Source organism: Pan troglodytes, chromosome X, assembly GCF_028858775.2.
Source record: "Pan troglodytes isolate AG18354 chromosome X, NHGRI_mPanTro3-v2.0_pri, whole genome shotgun sequence".
NCBI classification, from domain to species: domain Eukaryota; kingdom Metazoa; phylum Chordata; class Mammalia; order Primates; family Hominidae; genus Pan; species Pan troglodytes.
This window is the reverse complement of record NC_072421.2, coordinates 115,995,087-116,014,806: the sequence shown is the minus strand read 5'-3', so window position 1 is coordinate 116,014,806 and position 19,720 is coordinate 115,995,087. Positions and strand designations below refer to the sequence as shown.

The 19,720-nt window shown below is 46.7% G+C and overlaps 1 protein-coding gene across 4 annotated transcripts in view; it reads right to left on the bottom strand.

The window, feature by feature from the left end:
- DOCK11 (dedicator of cytokinesis 11) overlaps nucleotides 1-19,172 on the bottom strand; it is a 191,259-nt gene extending 172,087 nt beyond the window's left edge. For all 4 annotated transcript variants that reach the window (XM_016943352.4, XM_016943353.4, XM_016943356.3 and 1 more), the window contains exon 1: nucleotides 18,743-19,172. In XM_016943352.4, the coding sequence (XP_016798841.1) occupies nucleotides 18,743-18,844 (102 nt within the window). In that variant the 5' untranslated portion in view covers nucleotides 18,845-19,172. The remainder of the gene's footprint in view (nucleotides 1-18,742) is intronic.
- Nucleotides 19,173-19,720: the final 548 nt, after the last annotated feature.

The following is a 19,720-nucleotide window of genomic DNA, read 5'->3' as shown; positions in this document are numbered from 1 at the left end:
GCCCTGAAGGACAGATAGGATTCTCTTTAGCAGGGAAGGGCTTGTAAGGGCATCCCCGGATGAGGAGTCAGCATGCACAAAGGTATGTAGGTGAGAAACTATAGAAATGTGTTTGAAAAAGTGTGATGGTTCAACGTGGCTAGACTACAGGGCAAAGGAAGGGTGTGGTGGGAGAAGAAACTTCAAAGGTGGGATGGGCCTTACTGGTGGACATGAAGGGCCATGAAGTCCCCTCTAGGAAATCTGGGTGTTTATGGCAATGTGAAGCCAGTGCAGACAGAGTTGGCATTTTTATGGGTTTGGGTATTGTTAATCTCCCCCACCCTCTCAAGAGGTAGGAGAATGGTACAGTTTCTAGATATTTCAAGACAATAACTTTTTGCTTACCATCAAGGTGGTCAGCTCTGACTTGTTTCACCCCGCAGGAACGTGTGCACAAAACTCTGGCCAAATTATTTGTATTAGTCCATTTTCATACTCCTAATAAAGAACTGCCTGAGACTGAGTAATTTATAAAGGAAAGAGGTTTAATTGACTCACAGTTCAGCATTGATGGGGGGGCCTCAGGAAACTTACAGTCAAGGCAGAAGGCAAAGGAGAAGCAGGCACCCTCTTCACAGGGTGGCAGGATGGAGTGAGTGCAGGCAGGGGAAAGGTCAGACGTTTAAAAAACCATCAGATATGCATGAGACTCATTCACTATCACCAGAACAGCATGCAGGAAACTGCCCCCATGATCCAATTACCTCCACTTGTTCCCACCCTTGACATGGGGATTATGGGGATTACAATTCAAGATGAGATTTTTGGGTGGGTACACAGCCAAACCATATCATTATTTCTCCAAGAGGGGGCAAGAAACATGAAGGTGGAGTAGGCCTACTCAACTGCACCTGGTAACAACGGGAATGATGCTGCTGCTCCCCCATGAGGCCCACTCCAGGTGCTCTGAAGTGTGCCTGGCCTCTGCCAAGTAACCCCAACGAAGCAAAATCATCGATTAAACTGAGCTGCAAGAACTTTATTTGACTCTCATGCAAAAGGTTTCACTTTTGAAAGATCTACTAAGTCAAAGGCCACTCTTTCCCAATTAAACCCAGCAGAAAAAAACAGTGACATAAACTGGGCTCTGGGGTTATAATTACATAATTTTGTAAACTCTTCATTTTTTTTTTTTAAATTTGAGACAAGGTCTCGCTCTGTCACCCAGGCTGGAGTACAATGGTGTAATCATAGTTCACCATGGCCTTGAAGTGGGTTCAAGTGATCCTCCTGCTTCAGCCTCCCGAGTAGCTGGAACCACAGGCGTGTGCCACCACACCTAGCTAACTCTTCATTCTGATTCCATAATTCCAGATAGAACCTCCCCTTCTTTCAGTTGGACCTAAATCCAAAGCCAGGACATTTTAGGGGACAACCTTGCCAGATGTGTAGCTCCACAACATTCCCTTGGCACCCAGGCCACTGGATTTCCAGAAAAGGCATCCAGCCATCACTAGCTCAGGCCTTTGGAATTTTCCATCCTTGGCTAAAGAAAAGGTTTAAAAAAAATAAACACAGTGATGGCTCTGTGCCACAAAGCACACTTTTTAGCCAAACAGAGGAGAGAGAAAGAAGAGGTGAGAAAAAGATGAGAAGGGGAGAGAAGGAGTGTGCCCAAAGTCAAATAATGGTTCCCAGCGCATGGTAGAAGGGAGACGTCAAGGGGCTGGATCAGGCAGCCAGATCCACAGAAGAGTTTCCTGGAAGGTGGCAGTGCAGAGGCAAACACCAGGAGCAGCAGTTGAGGAAAATCAGAATGAGGGGAAAGCAGTTAGGGAATAGTAGAAGGTGGAAAGGGGAAGATAGTAGCTTGCAAGAAAGAGAATGTAGTCAGTAAGAGGAAGCCAGTCCCGGTGGGGGCCGCTCTCAGAGAAAGTCACAAGGGCTCAGAGTGGCAGCCTCTATGGCCACCATTCCTGTCAAGCAGCGTTTTCTGCCTTGAGAAACACGGGTCTGGCAGAGGCATGAGCTGTTGGCTCCCCTTCTACCCTGGTAGAGGATAGGATGGAAAAAAGGAGGGCAGGCAGACCGAGCACCTGAGTCCCTCTACCCTGGGCTCCCAACAGAAATCTGGCCCCTATGGGTGTCTGATGGTCGTGTGTCTCTGACCTCCATTGAAGTTGGAGAATGAGTTTCCCTATGTTCCAACTATCCTATATGCTGAATGGCATACAAGTATTTTCTCAATTCCTTAACTAACTGATTTGAGGTCCTGCATCAGGCAAGTTGACAGTATATGCACTGTCTCCAGCCCCTGAATAAGTATCTACTCACCCCTTTGGTGCCAGACAAAACTGTTTCATTTATCAAGCACAATTTCTAAAGGACTTGATCTCTTCCTGTCTGAATCTAAAAATATACGGCTGCACTCATTAAATATTGTTAATATTTTAATCTCTGGTCTCTTGGTCTTTGTAATGGAAAAAAAAATACCTTCCTTTTGCCCCTTTTTAATCCTTCAGTTTCTTGAGATTAAGCCCTGGTCTTGCCTTCCACCATTCCTCCTACCTCCTTGTCGTAAGTAGGTTTGATCTGTTAAAAAGAAATCAGCGGAGCAGGGCATGGTGGCTCACGCTGTAATCCCAGCATTTTGGGAGGCCAAGGCAGGCAGATTGTCTGAGCTCAGGAGTTCGCGACCAGCCTGGGCAACACGGTGAAACCCTGTCTTTACTAAAATACACGCATGGCGGCGTGCGCCTGTAGTCCCAGCTACTCGGGAGGCTGAGGCAGGAGAATTGCTTGAACCCCGGAGTCGGTGGTTGCTGTGAGCCAAGATCGTGCCACTGCACTCCAGCCTGGGCGACAGAGTGAGACTCCTTCTCAAAAAATAAATAAATAAATAAATAAATAAATAAGCGGAACTAGATTCTCTGCTTCTCTTCAATTCAAGCAACAGTTCACAAGCATTTCCCTTGGGATTTGAGCATGAACTGAACGACGGTATCTGTCTTCTCCCTCAGCCAGGGGAGCCATCTTCCACAGCTCAGCACAACTTTCTCTCTCTCTAGCTCACTCTCCAGCAACGCCCTCCTTTCTAGTTCCTTCTGCTGCATAACACAGCCCCAGAGGTTCCAGGGTTCCCAGGCGTCAACTCTGTCATGAAGCTCATTGACCTAATGCACAGTACCCAGAAGCCTCGGTGAAGTTCAGCTGACAGCCAATAGAGAAAAGGAGAAACTCCAAAGCAGAAAGTAGTAAATCGCAAAATAAAATCAAATAAGCCAGGTTGAAGAGAATAAACCCACAATTTACAGAAAATGAACATCATTTTCTAAAAAAGACTTAAATAGGACTACAGTTAATACCCTTTCACATTTAATAATTAGTAGATATTCATCGTAGATAAGCACTTTCAAAAAATGGTTTAACATAATTCCACTGAAAACATCTGAATATTTACCCTGAGATGGTTTATAAGGAGAATTGAAACTGTTTTCCTATTGAGGAGGAAAAAAAGAAAAAATAGAACAGGAGAAAAGTGAAGATGGTGAATGTGTATTTTGTCTCTACAGATTTTCAAACACAATCTGGGAGTTTCCCCAACCTTTTCTATAATGATTTTCAGTGCATTACAGCCAGGTCAATTAGCCAGAGGCTTGAAAAAAGATATGCTGGGCCTGGGAGAAATATGGCCGTGGCCAATTAGAACCAAGGTAAAAATAGGAAATGCAATCCACATCTACGATAGAGTGCTTCTTCAGGACAGCAAAGCTCTGTGCCATCAGACACATCATGGACATTATACTGGCCAGTGTGAGGAGGGCTGATGCAAATGTTATCAGCCAGGAAACTTTTGTTCTATGTGTCTCTAAGATGGCAGTGACTAGATGTGGTAGAGAGGGGAAGTTTCCATTTATCTTTTAATTGAAATCATCATGAAGCCAGAAAGAACTCAGATAGATTTTCCAGTCCTTCCTTCTGCTTCTCCAATCATGTGTTTTAGAAAGCCATTTCTGGGAAGGGATTCTGTGATTACCTTGAAAATGCAGAAGGACCATGCCCAGTCTAACTTGACCTTCAGGCTGGGCAAAGCATCTCTTACACAGGACATATGAGAGGTATCTTTGGACTTGTCGCCAAATAGTTATTTTATGTGATGTGCAACCATCGCTTTCTCTTTTAAACACCTCCCCGCTGACCCCCCGCCACACACATACATCCACACACCCACACACACCCCTACCTCTTTGCTCTTTTCTTTAACTGAAGGTGGAAAATTCTATAGGCCTGAGCTGGCTAAATGCTCGCAAAGTGTCTGCCCAGCTTGTATCCTAAAACACCTCAAGTCTGAAAGCAGTGCCCGCTATAAGAACTTCAGGCTCAGGGAGTCCTGTGTGGGGAAAGACATTTAGTTATGAAGAATTTAAGAAAACATGTCAATTGAAATTGCAGACTGCAGACCTGTATTGCTTTCTTTCAGCCAAAATTCGCAAAAGGGATTGTGCTTCCTCATTTGAATTCTATGAAGACTTCTGCGCCTGGCTGTTTGCCAGATCCCTGTTCCTCCTCCACTGTAATGTCAGGACCTGTGCTGGGAACCCCTCTGACCCCAGGATTCCATCAGTCCTCAAACTTGGGTGACATCTTGCATGATAGGCAGAATAATGGTTCCTCAATGATGGCCACATCTTAATCCGTGGAACCTGTGAATATGTTACTTTACATGGCAAAGAAGACTTTGCAGGCATGATTAAATTAAGGATTTGGAGATGGGGCAATTATCCTAGATTACCAAGGTGGAACCAAGTGAAAGAGGGAGGCAAGAGAGCCGGTGTCAGAGAAGGAGATATAATGACAGAAGCAGTGTGAGACTGATAGGATGTGAGAAAGACTCGACCAGTCATTGCTGGTTTGAGGATGGAGGAAGGGGCCATGAGCCAAGGAATGTGGGCATCCTCTAGAAGCTGGAAGAGACCAGGCAATGGATCCTCCCCTACAGCTTCTGGAGGAAGTGAGGCTTTTTGGACACCTTGGCTTTAGCTCAGTGAAACCAATTTTGGCCTTCTGATCTCTAGAACTGGAACACATCTGTGTTAAGACACTAAGTTTGTGGCAATTCATTACAGTGGCAATAGGAAACTAATAGACCATAAAGCTAGTCCAGTCCTCAACAGGGCCACTTGCTGGACTGCGTTATCCCAGGCACTTTGTCTCCTCTGAGTTCTCTAAGCAGAAACTCACCCCTCCAGGCCAGGTGCAGTGGCTCACGCCTATAATCCCAGCACTTTGGGAGGCCGAGGCAGTTGGAACACTTGAGGTCAGGAGTTCGAGACCAGCCTGACCAACATGGTAAAACCCCGTCTCTACTAAACATACAAAAAATTAGCCAGGAGTGGTGGTGTACACCTGTAGTCCCAGCTACTCAGGAGGCTGAGGCAGGAGAATCACTTGAACACGGGAAGCAGAGGTTTCAGTGAGCCGAGATTGCACCACTGCACCCCAGCCTGGGAAGACTCTGTTTCCAGAAAAAAAAAAAGAAAGAGAAACTCACCCCCTCAATCCACAGTTCCACTGTGCTGGGCTCAGTCATATGGTCCTGGTGAGGGTAAGGCACCCCTCCTCAGGAAGGCCAGCAACAAGGCAAGAACTTACTCCTAGAGGAACTGGGCGATTAGCCAGAAAACTGAGGCAGGGGGTTAGCTATGGACAGGCTAGGGGGCCAGACAGAGATACAGTGAGTGAGACAAAGACACAAGGGGACAAGAAGATCCAAATCCAGTTGACTGGAAATGGATTTTAAAGGCAGGGCAGAACCAGCAGCCTATGGACTTGAAGAACCTGGGCTCTGAATATGAGACTCCCGGATGTCTCTGAGCCTAGGGGCAGTACTGAGCAAAGGAAGCAGGGCAGGCAGGGAGAGGGAGCTGGGTTTGTTATTACAGAACTGAAGCGAGAAGCCTTATGGAATTTTCTTCTGGCTCTCCTGATGAGAATTCTGCCAGACCATTTAGAAGGGACAGACGGAGGCCAAGTTCCCTTGCAAGTGGTCATGTCGGTCACTAGGAGTAGAGGAGCAAGTCTCCCCAGGGTCAAGTTAGCAAGGGAGGGCTTTCTTTGCTCCACAAACTATAGAGCATGTCGTAAACACTCGGCTGGACACAACGAGAGCTATTGGCCCCTGTGAGCTTTGAAATAACGATTCAGTTCCATGTATGTACCGGTTGATTTAGAACCTTCTTGAACTTAAGTTATTTCTTGGTGGTAAGGTAGGTACCTTGGAAGGTAGCATTCCCTCCTTCAGATCTCTAGGAAACGATTTAATGTACTGAAGCATTAGGAACGTGTTCACCTATGAAAGTAAACTGGCCATGCCAACAGCACTCTTCCATTCACACCGTGAACACTGTGACAACAGGCCCTGCAAGGCATAAAGCTGGCAGTTTCTCAAGTGGGAAAACTAAACTACTAATATAAAAGGCATGGAAAGAAATATATATGTTGTTATTTTTGGACAGCACTAACCCACTTGAAAAAAATCATGAAAACAGTTCCATGAAAATGATCCCAGGTACCTCTGCAGAGCCAGTGTTCTGGATATTTTTTTCCATATAGTTATTCAAATAGCAAAGTAAGGAGGAATGGCCAATTGCAAACAGTTCTCAATATCATTAGGCTTACTTTGGCAAGGAAAAATCTATACTGATCTTGCCCACATTTCTCAATAACAACCCCATCCCTTTTTTTTTTTTTTGTCTTCACCTCCTACTTTCCCACTAAAGAGACCTAAGCTTGTTTAGAAATAAACACTGTTTCCCAATAGAGCGAGATCATCACCAAAACCACACAGACTCCACCTGATTGACTGTGGAATCTGGCATCCCTCTAGTATTTCTTCACATGGTTACTCCAAAGGAATCAGGACACCTGGAGTTCATTACCTGCTCTGTCATTTCATTAATATAAATAACCTATGGCCTGCCTCACTGAAAACCATGCCTCTGTTTCCCCACTTACAGAAGAGGGGTGATGACTATGTGATATGTGTTCAGTAGTGACCTGTAGACATATGAGGCCACAGATAGATAAACAGCATTTTTAAGTCTTAAGATTTCGGCTATAAAAACTCAAGGTCTTGTCACCATTTAAAAAACGGGCCGGGCACGGTGGCTCATGCCTGTAATTCCAGCGCCTTGGGAGGCCCAGGCAGATGGATCACCTGAGGTCAGGAGTTCAAAACCAGCATGGCCAACATGGTGAAACCCCATCTCTACTAAAAATACAAAAATTAGCCGGGCGTGGTGGCAGATGCCTGTAATCCCAGCTACTTGGGAGGCTGAGGCAGGAGAATCGCTTGAACACAGGAGGCGGAGGTTGCCACTGCACTCCAGCCTGGGTGACAGAGCAAGACTCTGTCTCCGGAAAAAAAAAAAATCTTATACAAATGAATTCCCCAGCCTTCTGACACACTTCACTGAAACACTTCAAATAAAGATGTTCTGTCTCAGAGACTTGGAAGCAACACTTGACTTCTCAGTTAAATCTTACCCAGTAAAATATTTCCAGTCATTAGGGAAAGCAATGCGATGGGAAAGCTGAAGTATCAGAATATCTTCTAACATTTCTTAGCAGCTTGAAACATATACACAATCCAACAGAAGTCAAAAAAGGCAAAAGCACATAACTTCCCATGAACAATAAACTCAATAGGCAATAAAAGTGGAGAAGAATCGCAGGAAATCATTAATAGCAAATTTAGGCATGATTGTGCAAGGCTGTACACAGACAAAAGATGAACCACGTAGAGCTGGAACACTCGGCATGTTTTCCACTGTACTGACTCTGCTAGGAACCTGTGCGCACTATTCTTTTTATTTTTTTGGAAAGACGGGGGTCTTGCTATGTTGCCCAGGCTGGTCTTGAACTCCTGGCCTCAAACAATCCTCCTGCCTCAGCCTGCCAAAGTGCTGGCATTTTAGGCACTAGCCATCATGCCCAGCCACACACTATCCTTAACAGAACTTATCCTGCTACCACAAAACCAGAATAGCCAAATATAAAAGAATAATTTCTCGAGACAGCTTTAAGTTTTAAAATTTCCTATTAAAACGTATGTTTCCAAAATATAATTTTTTTTTTGAGACAGTCTCACTTTGTCGCCCAGGCTGGGGTGCAGTGGCGTGATCTCAGCTCACTGCAACCTCTGCCTCCCGGGTTCAAGCGATTCTCATGCCTCAGCCTCCCAAGTAGCTGGGATTACAGGCGTGCACCACCATGCCCAGCTAATTTTTGTATTTTTGGTAGAGACAGGGTTTTACCATGTTGGCCAGGCTGATCTCAAACTCCTGACCTCAAGTGATCCACCCACCTCGGCCTCCCAAAGTGCTGGGAATATAGGTGTGAGCCACCGCGCTCAGCCCCAAAATAGAACTTTAAAAAAGCATTTGCATTTCAATATTTATTTGACTATTAAATATGAGGATTAAGAGTGAAAGGGATATCAATAAAGGTTTTTTGGTTTTTGTTTTTTGTTTTTTGTTTTTTTTTTTGAGACAGGGTCTCAGTCTGTCACCCAAGCTGGAGTGCAGTGGCACAATCAAGGCTCACTGCAGCCTCGAACTCCTGGGCTCAAGGAATCCTCCCACTTCAGTCTCTCAAGTAGCTGGACTACACGCATGTGCCACCACGCCTGGCTCATTTTTGTTTTAATTTTGTAAAGATGGGGGTCTCCCTGTATCTCCCAGGCTGGCCTGGAACTCCCAGGCTCAAGCAATCCTCCCAGCTCAGCCTCCCAAAGGGCTGGGATTACAGGCATAGGCTAACGTGCCTGGCATCAGTGAAGGTTTGAAAGGGAAAGGTAGGCATGTCCAAGCTCTGTTTTTCCACACAGATCCCAATTCTCTTCTATTCACCCCTTTGCATAAATCACACTGAACAGGCTGGCATAAAGGTAAGTGCTTCTGCCAAAGGCCACAGGTACAGTTTCCTCAGTCTGGAGAGCCTTCCGGCCCAAGGCACAGGACAGAGTGCTTCTCCCTACTTGAGGACCAGCCTTCCCACTCACTCATTAAACTCGTGTGAAGGTAGAAAATGCCAAAAACCCAGAACGCTTGCTACCATCCACTAGGCTTTTCAGTATGACTAAGTCAGACTGGGAACGGGTATTGGCAAGAACCTCATGCAGAGGGGTCTGCCAGCTTGTTCTTCCAGGAAGGGTAAGATTCTTGGATCAGCCATGTGGCTCACCCCTTTGGGGCATCATCTGGAGCAAGGAATTAAAGCAAGGGTACCTGCTTCCCCTCTTCCAGTTAACTTTTCTGTCTGCTGACTTGTAACACATATACAAAAGACGTCTCTTGCCCACCATAAAGCCTGGGGATGATAATGCGAGCCAACAGTCATCAGTACTTAACAATTGGCAAACCCCACTTGAAGTGCTTTCAATATTATACATTAAGAATATAATAACTCACTCAAGGCTGGGCATGGTGTCTCACGCCTGTAATCCCAGCACTTTGGGAGGCCGAGGCAGGCGGATCATTTGAGGTCAGGAGTTCGAGACCAGACTGGCCAACATGGCAAAACCCTGTCTCTATACTAAAAACACAAAAATTAGCCGGGCAATGGTGGTGCACACCTGTAGTCCCAGCTACTAGGGAGGCTGAGATGGAAGGATCACTTGAACCCAGGAGGCGGAGGTTACAGTGAACCAAGTTCGTGTCACTGCACTCCAGCCTGGGTGACAGAGCGAGACCCCGTCTCAAAAACAAAACAAAACAAAACAAATAACTCATTTAAGCCTTTCAACAAGCCCCTGAGGGGGTTACCAATGCCCAGGAAGGTTAAATAATTGGCCCAAGGTCATCTAGGGCTGAACTCTGAACCTGGGCAGCATGCTTCCAGAGCCCAAGCTCTTAACCACTTTGCTCTGAAGCACAAGCTTACAAAGGCAATGGCAGCTAACTGAGGCTGTCTCTTTGCTCCATTCAAGCTACTGCTCTGGGAGCGTCCAGGGTGGGGTGCTGCAAGGAATCAAAAAGGCATCTGGCTGTAGGCTGATATAAACGGCAGGCCAATGTTACCCACCAACTCCTCTGCATGCCTGATAAAAATTAAACCAAGGGGTGTAAATCTCAAAGAGAAACGTATTCTAAGTACCCTTAGGATTTACAGAAGAGAAGAAATGGCTCGAGCTGTACCCTCATGTAGTTTTGGCCTCCCCTTCCATGATAAACAAATTATTTTTAAAAACTAATCATCTTTCAACATGACTTGCTGACAATTCTACAGCTCAGGAGAAAGCACAATCAGACAGGTGAATTACTCCTCTGAACTGAACAGCAAGGGTGGTTCTTGACGTGGAGCATGGGAAAGTAGCAACCACTGCTTGCAATCCACAGAGGTCAAGTAAGAGAACGCCAAGATGAGTTAGTTACACACGCACACTATATAGGAATTTCTCAGCCTGTTAGATGTTACCATTTACTCTCCACTTTCCATAAAAAGCCGGTTGGGGGTGGGGCAGGGTCTGTGGTCAAATAAATGTGGGAAATGCCATAAACAGAACAATGTTCATTAGTAAAGGCCTATTTAACCTTGTCGAACCCAGAAAGGACGAAAGTCTTGAAAAACGTTAAGGATCTTAAGAGAGAGCACTGGGGGCTGGGGTGGGGGTCGGAGATGGGGTGAAGACTGGGAAACCAATGACCACTGGCCTCCTATCTGGCTTCTATCTTCTCTAGGTTATTTGCGTACCTCTAGTCTCCCTTAAAAGCAGGAACTATCCTATTAGCCTCTTCCTGAGCACCTGAGCAGGAAGTCAACCCCTCACTGACCCCCTGCTCCTCAGGGCAACTGCTGCTCAGACCCACCCCAGAGTGGGATCTGCCCAAGGGGTGAACTCACTTCCCATCCCCACCCCATTCTAACTGGAAGTCTGGGGCTGGCCTCCAGATCGTTTCTCCACACCCTGCCTCCCACTTCCCTAATCACCCCCAAAGGTGCAAACCTCTTCAATCAGCTAATCTCGCCTACAATTTCATCTCTGTCCACTCAGCCCTGGCCTTTTCCTGGCTCTTCCTCTCCTTCCTGAACCCACTTGGAACACTTTCCACCTCTGCCCTCGAGAACCCTAGTCCTTTGCCAAAAGACAACCTTATATGCTTAGCCACCGTCTTGCTTAACTGAAACCTGGCTTTGCCCTGACAACTCTCTCAAACAGAAGTTGCTCATTTTCTTTTCCCTTCCCCTATCAACAAACTTGCTTTTCCTTCAGTTCACACAAGCTGAGAAACCTCAAAATTATCTTGACTCCACCTCCGCTCTTCCTCTCTTTCTTCCTCCCCCTTCTCCTTCCCTTTTAAGAATCACCAAATCCTGTTGATTTTCTCAGCACAATGTTTCTTATGTCTTCTCCCTTATCTCCATTCTCATTGCCTCAGTTAAAAGCCTTTGTTCGCCTGGTGCAGTGGCTCAGGCCTGTAATCCCGGCACTTTGGGAGGCAGAGGTGGGTGGATCACCTGAGGTCAGGAGTTCGAGATCAGCCTGGCCAACGTGGTGAAACCCTGTCTCTACTAAAAATACAAAAATTATATGGGGCGTGGTGGCACGCATCTGTAATCCCAGCTACTCAGGAGCCCGAGGCAGGAGAATCGCTTGAACCCGGGAGGCAGAGGTTGCAGTGAGCCAAGATCGTGCCATTGCACACCAGCCTGGGCGACAAGAGTGAAACTCCATTTCAAAAAAAAAAAAAAAAAAAAAGCCTTTGTTAGCTCTCTCCAGAACTATATTAACTGTATTTTAAGTCATTTCCTGGCCTCCAGGCTCTTCTCCCAACAATGAGTCCATCCTACCCAAGGTTGGCAGTGTATTTTCACAAAACACCTAAGAATCTACTGCACTCCAGACACTGTGTGAGGGGCTGGGCTGGGAATAAAAATGAATACACAGCCCCCCGCTTCTCGGCTCACACCCAGAAATGATACAAAACATTGCCCCCTCCCTGACTGTATTCAGTGGCAGATCCTTCTGGAATACTGTTTTTTTGTTTGTTTGTTTGTTTTGTTTTGGCCAGATATCTTTTTTTAACCTTTATGAATCACTTATACATTAGAAACTTTCCATATGTTACCTTCGTTATTCCCAAGAACTCCACAAGGGAGGTACTACTATTTATTCCCATTTCACAGATAAGGAAAATGAGACCAGGTTACTTGCGTCTGTTCACAATTCAGGCAAGTGACAGACGTTGGGTTCAAGACCAGATCTGATCCTCTAGCTTATGCTCTGTCTCTCACATCTTAAGTAGGACGTAGAAAACTTGGAAAAGAGCCCAAACAGGATGATAATGATATGAAGAATCTTGAAACCAAGTCATGTAGGGAACGAAGGAAAGAAATGTAGCCTCTTTGGCTTTGTGAAGAGTGAATTTTAAAATGACATGGTGGCTGTCTCTAAATATTTGAGAGGTTGTTATGCAAAAGAGGAAGGAAGCAAACGTGTGGCTCCAACAGCAGAGCTAGGTCTAGCCCATGGTGAAATTTACACAGTAAATTTCGGCTCAAGAACCTTTTCTAACATAGCCCTCTAACAGGCAGAGGTGTTTAAGGAGAAGCTAAATAATCATTTGTCAGGGCTGGGTGGAAAGGACATTCCTGCCTTGAGTGGACAAGCGGTCTAGATGAGTGTTTCTGTGCACATGAGAATCATCTGGGGTCCTTTTAAAGAATACAGATGCAGGCCCCACCCCAGACTTAGCAAAACAGAATCTTGGGGGATGGAGACTGTATTGCAAGAATCACAAACGAGGAAATAAGTCTGTAAGCAGATTCATTCAAGCCTCAACAGAAGAACTATGAAAGGCCAATCAACATGAAAAACTGTTCAACTTTAAGAGTAATCAAAGAAATGCAAATTAGAACGGTGATGTACCATTTATTTCCTATCAAACTGCAAAACATTTTTAAAATATTACTAACAAGCGTTGGCATGGGAGAGGGGAAATGAACACCCTCACACTCTCCTGGTGAAAGAGTAAACTGAAGCTACTTTCTGTAGAGCAATTTAACAGTATGTTTAAGAGGAATTTTTAATACTAAAAATGCATACAGTGTAATCTTTGAGCAAGCAAGTTCACTGCTAGAAATTTATCCTAAGGGGACGATTTGGCAATTTTGAAGATGCCTTCTCAAAGACATTCACTCAGTTACTGATGGTAATGCTCTTTATCTGCATATATAGTATATGCAGTCCAATATAGTAGCCACTAGCCACATGTGGCTATTGAGCACTTGAACTGTGGCAAGTGAAATTTAGAAACTGATTATTATTATTACTTTTTTTGAGTCGGAGTATCGCTGTGTCGCCTAGGCTGAAGTGCAGTGGTGGGATCTCAGATCACTGCAACCTCCACCTCCTGGGTTCAAGCGATTCTCCTGCCTCAGCCTCCCGAGTACCTGGGACTACAGGCATGCGCCATGACACTCAGCTAATTTTTGTATTTTTTTTTAAGTAGAGACGGGGTTTTGCCATGTTGGCCAGGCTGGTCTCAAACTCCCGTCCTCAGGTGATATGCCTGCCTCAGCCCCCCAAAGTGCTGGGATTACAGGTGTGAGCCACCATGCCTGGATATGATTATTTTTAATTAATTTAAATTTAAAAGTAAAGAAAGATATATAGCTATTTACCTTTATAGTTCATGTTTATAACAGCACAAAATTAGAAAAACTATCAAAATATCAAACAATAAATGATAATTACCTCTGGTACACCCATAATGAAAATTTAGGCAGTCATTAAATATGATTATATAGATTTGTATTTATTGACATCAAAAAATATTCATAAGATACTGATAAATGAAAAAAATTATTTAAAAGTTTGTGTGGCCAGGCGAAGTGGCTCATGCCTGTAATCCCAGCACTTTGAGAGGCCAAGGTGGGAGGACTGCTTGAGCTCAGGAGTTTGAGACCAGCCTGGGGAAACACTGTGAAACCCTGTCTCTACTAAAAAAACAAAACAAAACAAAAACAAAAAAAACTTTAGCTGGGCATGGTGGCGTTTGCCTGCAGTCCCAGCTACTTGGGAGGCTGAGGTGGGAGGATCCCTTGAGCCCCAAAGGTCAAAGCTGCAGTGAGCCATGATTACACCACTGCACTCCAACCTGGGTAAAGAGCAAGACTTTGTCTCAAAAAAAAAATACATAAACAAAAATAAAAAGTTTGTGTATATTTCTTTCCATCCATATATGTGTGTATGTATATGTATGTATAGATATGTATACATCTATATATACAGTATATATGTGTATTTATAGATGTGTATATATACACATAGAAAGAGAGAAAGGTAAATATTTACATTAAAATATTTACGGAGCTTCCTCTGGGTAATGAGATGGTGATAATTATTCTTACTTTTCTGTTTTTCTAGCTGTTGTACAATAAACAAGCATTTGGCATGTAATAAAGCAATGAAGGCCAGGCGCGGTGGCTCACGCCTGTAATCCCAGCACTTTGAGAGACCGAGGCGGGCGGATCACGAGGTCAGGAGATCGAGACCATCCTGGCTAACACGGTGAAACCCCGTCTCTACTAAAAATACAAAAAATTAGCCGGGCGTGGTGGCGGGCGCCTGTAGTCCCAGCTACTCGGGAGGCTGAGGCGGGAGAATGACGTGAACCCGGGAGGCGGAGCTTGCAGTGAGCCGAGATCCTGCCACCGCACTCCAGTCTGGGCGACAGAGGGAGACTCCGTCTAAAAAAAAAAAAAGCAATGAAAGCTTAAAAAACAAAGGTTCACTGGTGATTAGAATAGAAAAAGACTCAATCCAGAGAATTTTTTAACATGTTAGTCTCAGAAAACAAATTTTCCTATTTGGTGCTTAAACAAGGGTTCAGCAAGGAGGCCTCTCTGGCTTCACAGCAACCTGCACCGGTCTTTTGTACAGATCCTGGTGGAGTGGCTTGCTCTGGGCCCTGCTAACCTCCAGTAGCGAGACTATTTTATGTTTAGGTGCTAACGCTCTGGTTAACTTTCCTGACCCTCAGTTCATTGACAGCTCAGTTCATTGAGAGCCTCTGAACTGGAAATGCTTGGTCAAGAAGCCCAAGTTGAAACTGGCTTTTATTCCGTATTGTTCTCACCTCCTTACAGATGAGGCTGTGGGTTTTGTCCTATATTACCTACTTTCCACAAATTCCCTTGGGAAGAGGGAGCAGAGGAGTGGTTCCGTTTCAGCGCTTCCCTAAATGCAAACATAACAAACATTCCACGCAAAGGTAGTTGTGAGCGGCGGGTTGGGGGAGTCAACAGCTGCAGACGCTTTTCAGCCATTCTCAGCTTCTGGAGAGCTTTTCTCTACTGGAGCTATTAAACGAAATCTGGCTGATGCCAGCCAGGGGACGCTGCGTGCATTACGGCGCGTCCAGGGGCTACAACCCCTAATATCTAGCAACTCTTTCCCGATCTTTTGGCGCACAAGGAATTGAGGGTAAGCTCCGCAGTAAACAGTATTTAAACAGCTACTAGGCGACTCTTCCAGGCTGATAAAGTGGCTTCTCTAAAGGGCGGCCATAATACAACAGGTTTAGCAAAATGCCTTTGTTCCCCTGCGGCACCAGTAGCTACATCCTGAATTACAACAAAATCAATTTAAAAATTAAAAACTCTGCATTTTAAACAAGTATATATGTAAACACTTCTCTCTTAATCACATACACTCTCAGGTTATAATGTTTCTCCCCAATCCCCTCTTGAGAAATCTGTCAATGATGATTCTGTAATTATCCCTTTCCCTGGGTTAAAACTGACCTTCATAAAAATGCTGAACTTATAGGAAAATGCAGTAACAGTGGAACAGTCTCTCTGTCTGCTTTATTATGTAGTTAGTTAATAGATTCGTGGAAGTACTAATAACTGAATAACAGTTTGAATACGCAACAACATGCTATATATAGCCCAGGCCCAGCCATCTGAATTTTTCAAACAGTGAGGAAAACTGAATGATGTTAGCAACAGGCCAACAAGGGTGTAATTCCAAAATCCTTAAAAAAAAATTAAAAAAAAAAACCTAAACAGGAAATACTGTATATTTGTACAGCTTGGTGGGTTTTCCATGTTCTAACAAGAGATACACCAGAGGAAAGCTTGACTTGCTGCGGTAATGGCTCTAACTCATATTGAAGCCCCAATGTGAGTATCTTGGGTTTATAGCACAAGTGTAAATCCTACCTCAGCTGTCCCTTAAAAGAATCAGAAGTTATGGCAGCAGCTGCAACATGGTCCCCTCACTCTCCAGCCACTCGTGGTTTTACTAACTTTGGTTAACAGCTCTTTGTGAGAGAGAGTCATTTAGGAGCATACATTCCATGTAAGAACTATTTCCTTATTTTTTCGTTGACTAAACTGCTTACAAATAGCATTTGCTAAGGCTCTATGAAGAATCTAAACTTGATTTGTGTGCATAATCTGGGTGTCCTATTGACAAAGACATTCCCATACACACAACCAACCCAGATTGTAAATAATGAAAACAAATGAAGAAAAAGATCATTTGCATTCTCATAATTATAGAGCATCTAGCATTGTGTCTGGCACATTGTAAGGGCTCAATAGATATTCATTGATTTAGATTACTAGAATCTGTTCTCCCTCACTCCCAAAATCTCAATGTGGTTCACATACTAGAGTAATGAGTAAATATTCCTCTGCATTGCCTGGTGTAAACGGTAAAAATCAATGACCTTGGTCCCAAGTAAGCTGGGCTGACAAGGGAACCATGGCCACTGCCAGCATCTCCTAGAAAAGACTCCTGCCAATAACAGTTTTTCCTCCTTCGCCATAGAATCAATGGTCAGGAAGGAGCCGCTGAACCTACAATGCACAAAATTCTTTTGAAAACCTAAAAACAGGGGAAAGAATGCTAATGTTAACTTTTTGCTGCTAGGGTGGCAGGTCAAGTGCTGATCAAATCCCAGTGGAAATTTTCTTAGTCCCATTTATTCTCGAGAAATCTGTCCACCTACAGCTTTCTTCACGTGTTGTGGTAGAAGGCCAGCCAACCCCGCTCAAGGAAGGTTTTTTGTTTTCTCTGAATTTAGGAAAGCGTTCTCTGCTAGGTAGATTGAATCACTTGTTAACAATCACCCAAGATGAGAGCCCTGGTATAAATGCTCTGCACACAGCTTGCCTTCCTCTCTTAACTGGCTGTGATGACAGGCAAGGCTCCAATCTGATCTCAACAGGTCCTCACTCCAAAATCAGACTGAAATACACAACAAGCCAAGTCCATTAAAGTAACATTAAAGGTCTGGATTTAGCTCCACTAAACAGCAGAATTAAACTTTCAAGGGTCTAGCCACAATAAAGAGATTACTTTAAAGTCACTTAGGTTTGCACAGTTGTAGCTATTAGGGATCAGATCTTTATCTCAAAGGTACATAGTTTACCTTTGATCCTCCTCCAGAACTCCCACTAATGTCAACTTTCTCCACTGTTGGGATCAAGCCCCTGGCCTCCCTTTAATGCTGGGTTTTATTGCTGATTCTACAAGATCAACAGAAAAATTACAAGGAAAAGCTGTGAAGTTCCCTTCCGATGACAAGTTGTTTTAACAAAAAGAGCCCTCTCTTAAACGGTGAAATTTAAACACAGCAAACGACTCGCTGTAAAATGGAGCTGAGGGAGACAAAAACAAACAAAAACAACAACCAAAAAACAAAGTAACAAAACAAACACTAATTAATCAGTCCGATTGCTTATTCAGGGTTTCTTCGCTTGTCCAGGAAACTGGCAACGAGTGTCTTGAAAACAAGAGAAGGGGCAAGTGCCCGTTAGCACCCTTTAGCCTTTCTCCAGAGTCAGACAATCTGGATAAGGCTGAGGGTGCTCTGGGAGGGTTCCCAGGGAGTCAGCGCGCTTTCAAATCCCCATCCCCCAGTCCTGAGCTGTGGGGCTCTGACCCCAGGTCCTCCATCCCTGGACTGACACACCCAGTCTTCCCCCAAATCCCCACGGCACCGTCCCCTTGGTCCCCTTGCCTCTGGAGCGCTCGCGTGTCCCCGAGGGACACACTCTCCCTGCGGTGGATGACCCTGCGCCCACTCTGTCGCAGAACCCCGTTGTTTCTAATGCCCTTCCTCCGCAGCAGCACCCCTTCAACACCCATCACCACTCTCTCTCCCCAGTTGCAGGAGGAAGTCGCTCTGCTTCCTCTGTTCTCACCGCCAGCCCGAGCTTGGGCGCCCGGGGCTTTCTGGGTGGGGTTCTTTTTTGTGTACACAGTGTGTGTATGTGTGCGCGCGAGAGTGTGTGTGCCAAACGCTCATCGCATCCTTCCGCCTAGGCGGCCTCAGGTGCTCGCGGGAGGGGATCAGGATCTCGTCGTGCCCTTGTCCCCGGCTCTTTGTGCCGAGTCCAGAGCAGCGCGAGGTCAGCTCTTTAGCTCACACCCCCGGCCCCGACCCTGGGTGGGAGCCTCCGCCTCCGCCTCCGCCTCCGCCTCCTCCGCAGCCGTCCGAGCCCGGCTTTGCCCGTCTGCTTCCATCCCGGCGCACGCCTCCGCCGTGCCGGGCGGCCGGAGAGCTGTCAGCCGGCGCCTGGGACTCGGACCCCGGCCGGCGGCTGCCGGTGCGAAAACTTACTGGAGCGGAGAAAGACAGCGCGCGGCGCACCAAGCGGCCGCACTGGCGCCGTTCCTGCCCCTTCCCGCGTCGCTCCCGCCTGGAGCGCGTCCCCCGGGATGCCCCGTCCCCCGGCCACTCACCAGCACCACGGAGCCCCGCACGGCCTCAGACACGCTCTGCCGGAGCTCAGCCGCCGTGCCAGGCTTGCTGAGCCGTTTGGTGAATTTGCGCACTTCGGCCATGGCAGCGGCGGCGGGCGGGTCTCGGCGGGCGGGCGGACCTCGGCGGGCGGGTGGACTCACTGCCCCGGCCCGCGGCGGCCGCGGCCGCTGCTGCTCCCTCTGTTTACTCGCCGGCCGGCCGGCCACATCGCAGCTCGGCGGCGGCGCGGCTCACGCTGCTCCTCCCTCCCACCTCCCACCCGCTGCTCCTCCCTCGTTCCCTCCTTCCCTCCTTTTCTCGCTCGCTTCGCCCGCTCACTGTCCTGCCCCACGGCGTCGGCGGCGGCAGCTCCCTCCCCTAGAGGGCCCGAGCTCCGATCGCCAGCAGCCGAAGCAGGAGGGTGTGTCTGATGGGGAAGGGTGTGTAGAGGGGGAGGGAGAACTGGAGGTGGGGGCGAGGGTCACGAGGGAAGAGGGGGGAAGTGGCTACCGCTCGGGCTCCGCCCGCAGCTGATGTTTCTGGTGCAGCCGCATCCGGGAGGGGAGATCTGGGCTGCTGCTTTTTTTCCGCTTGAGTGGGGAGGGCGGGGTGGGGTGGGGGAACAGAGAGGGGTGATGAAATGTCTCCAAGAGTGGGGCGTGCTCCTCTCCCGCCCTAGTGCTCCTCTCCCGCCTCCGAGCTGCAGTGCCCGCAGGAGGGCTGGAGAACTCTCACGTCCCTCCACCCCGCAAGCCCCCAGGGCCCAGGCGGCTAGGGGCTGGAAAACAACGTGGAGCAGCCGCCTTTTGTGTGCTCCTTGGGGAAGGGTCGCACCAATGTCGAAGGACAGAGAGCTGCTTTCCAGCGTGAGCGGCTCGACTGGGTCCCCCTCCTCGCCCACACCGTTTTCCTACTCAGTTGGCTCACCTAACAGGGGGCAACACTGGGGAGAGAGCATGCTTCTGGAAGTGGGAACT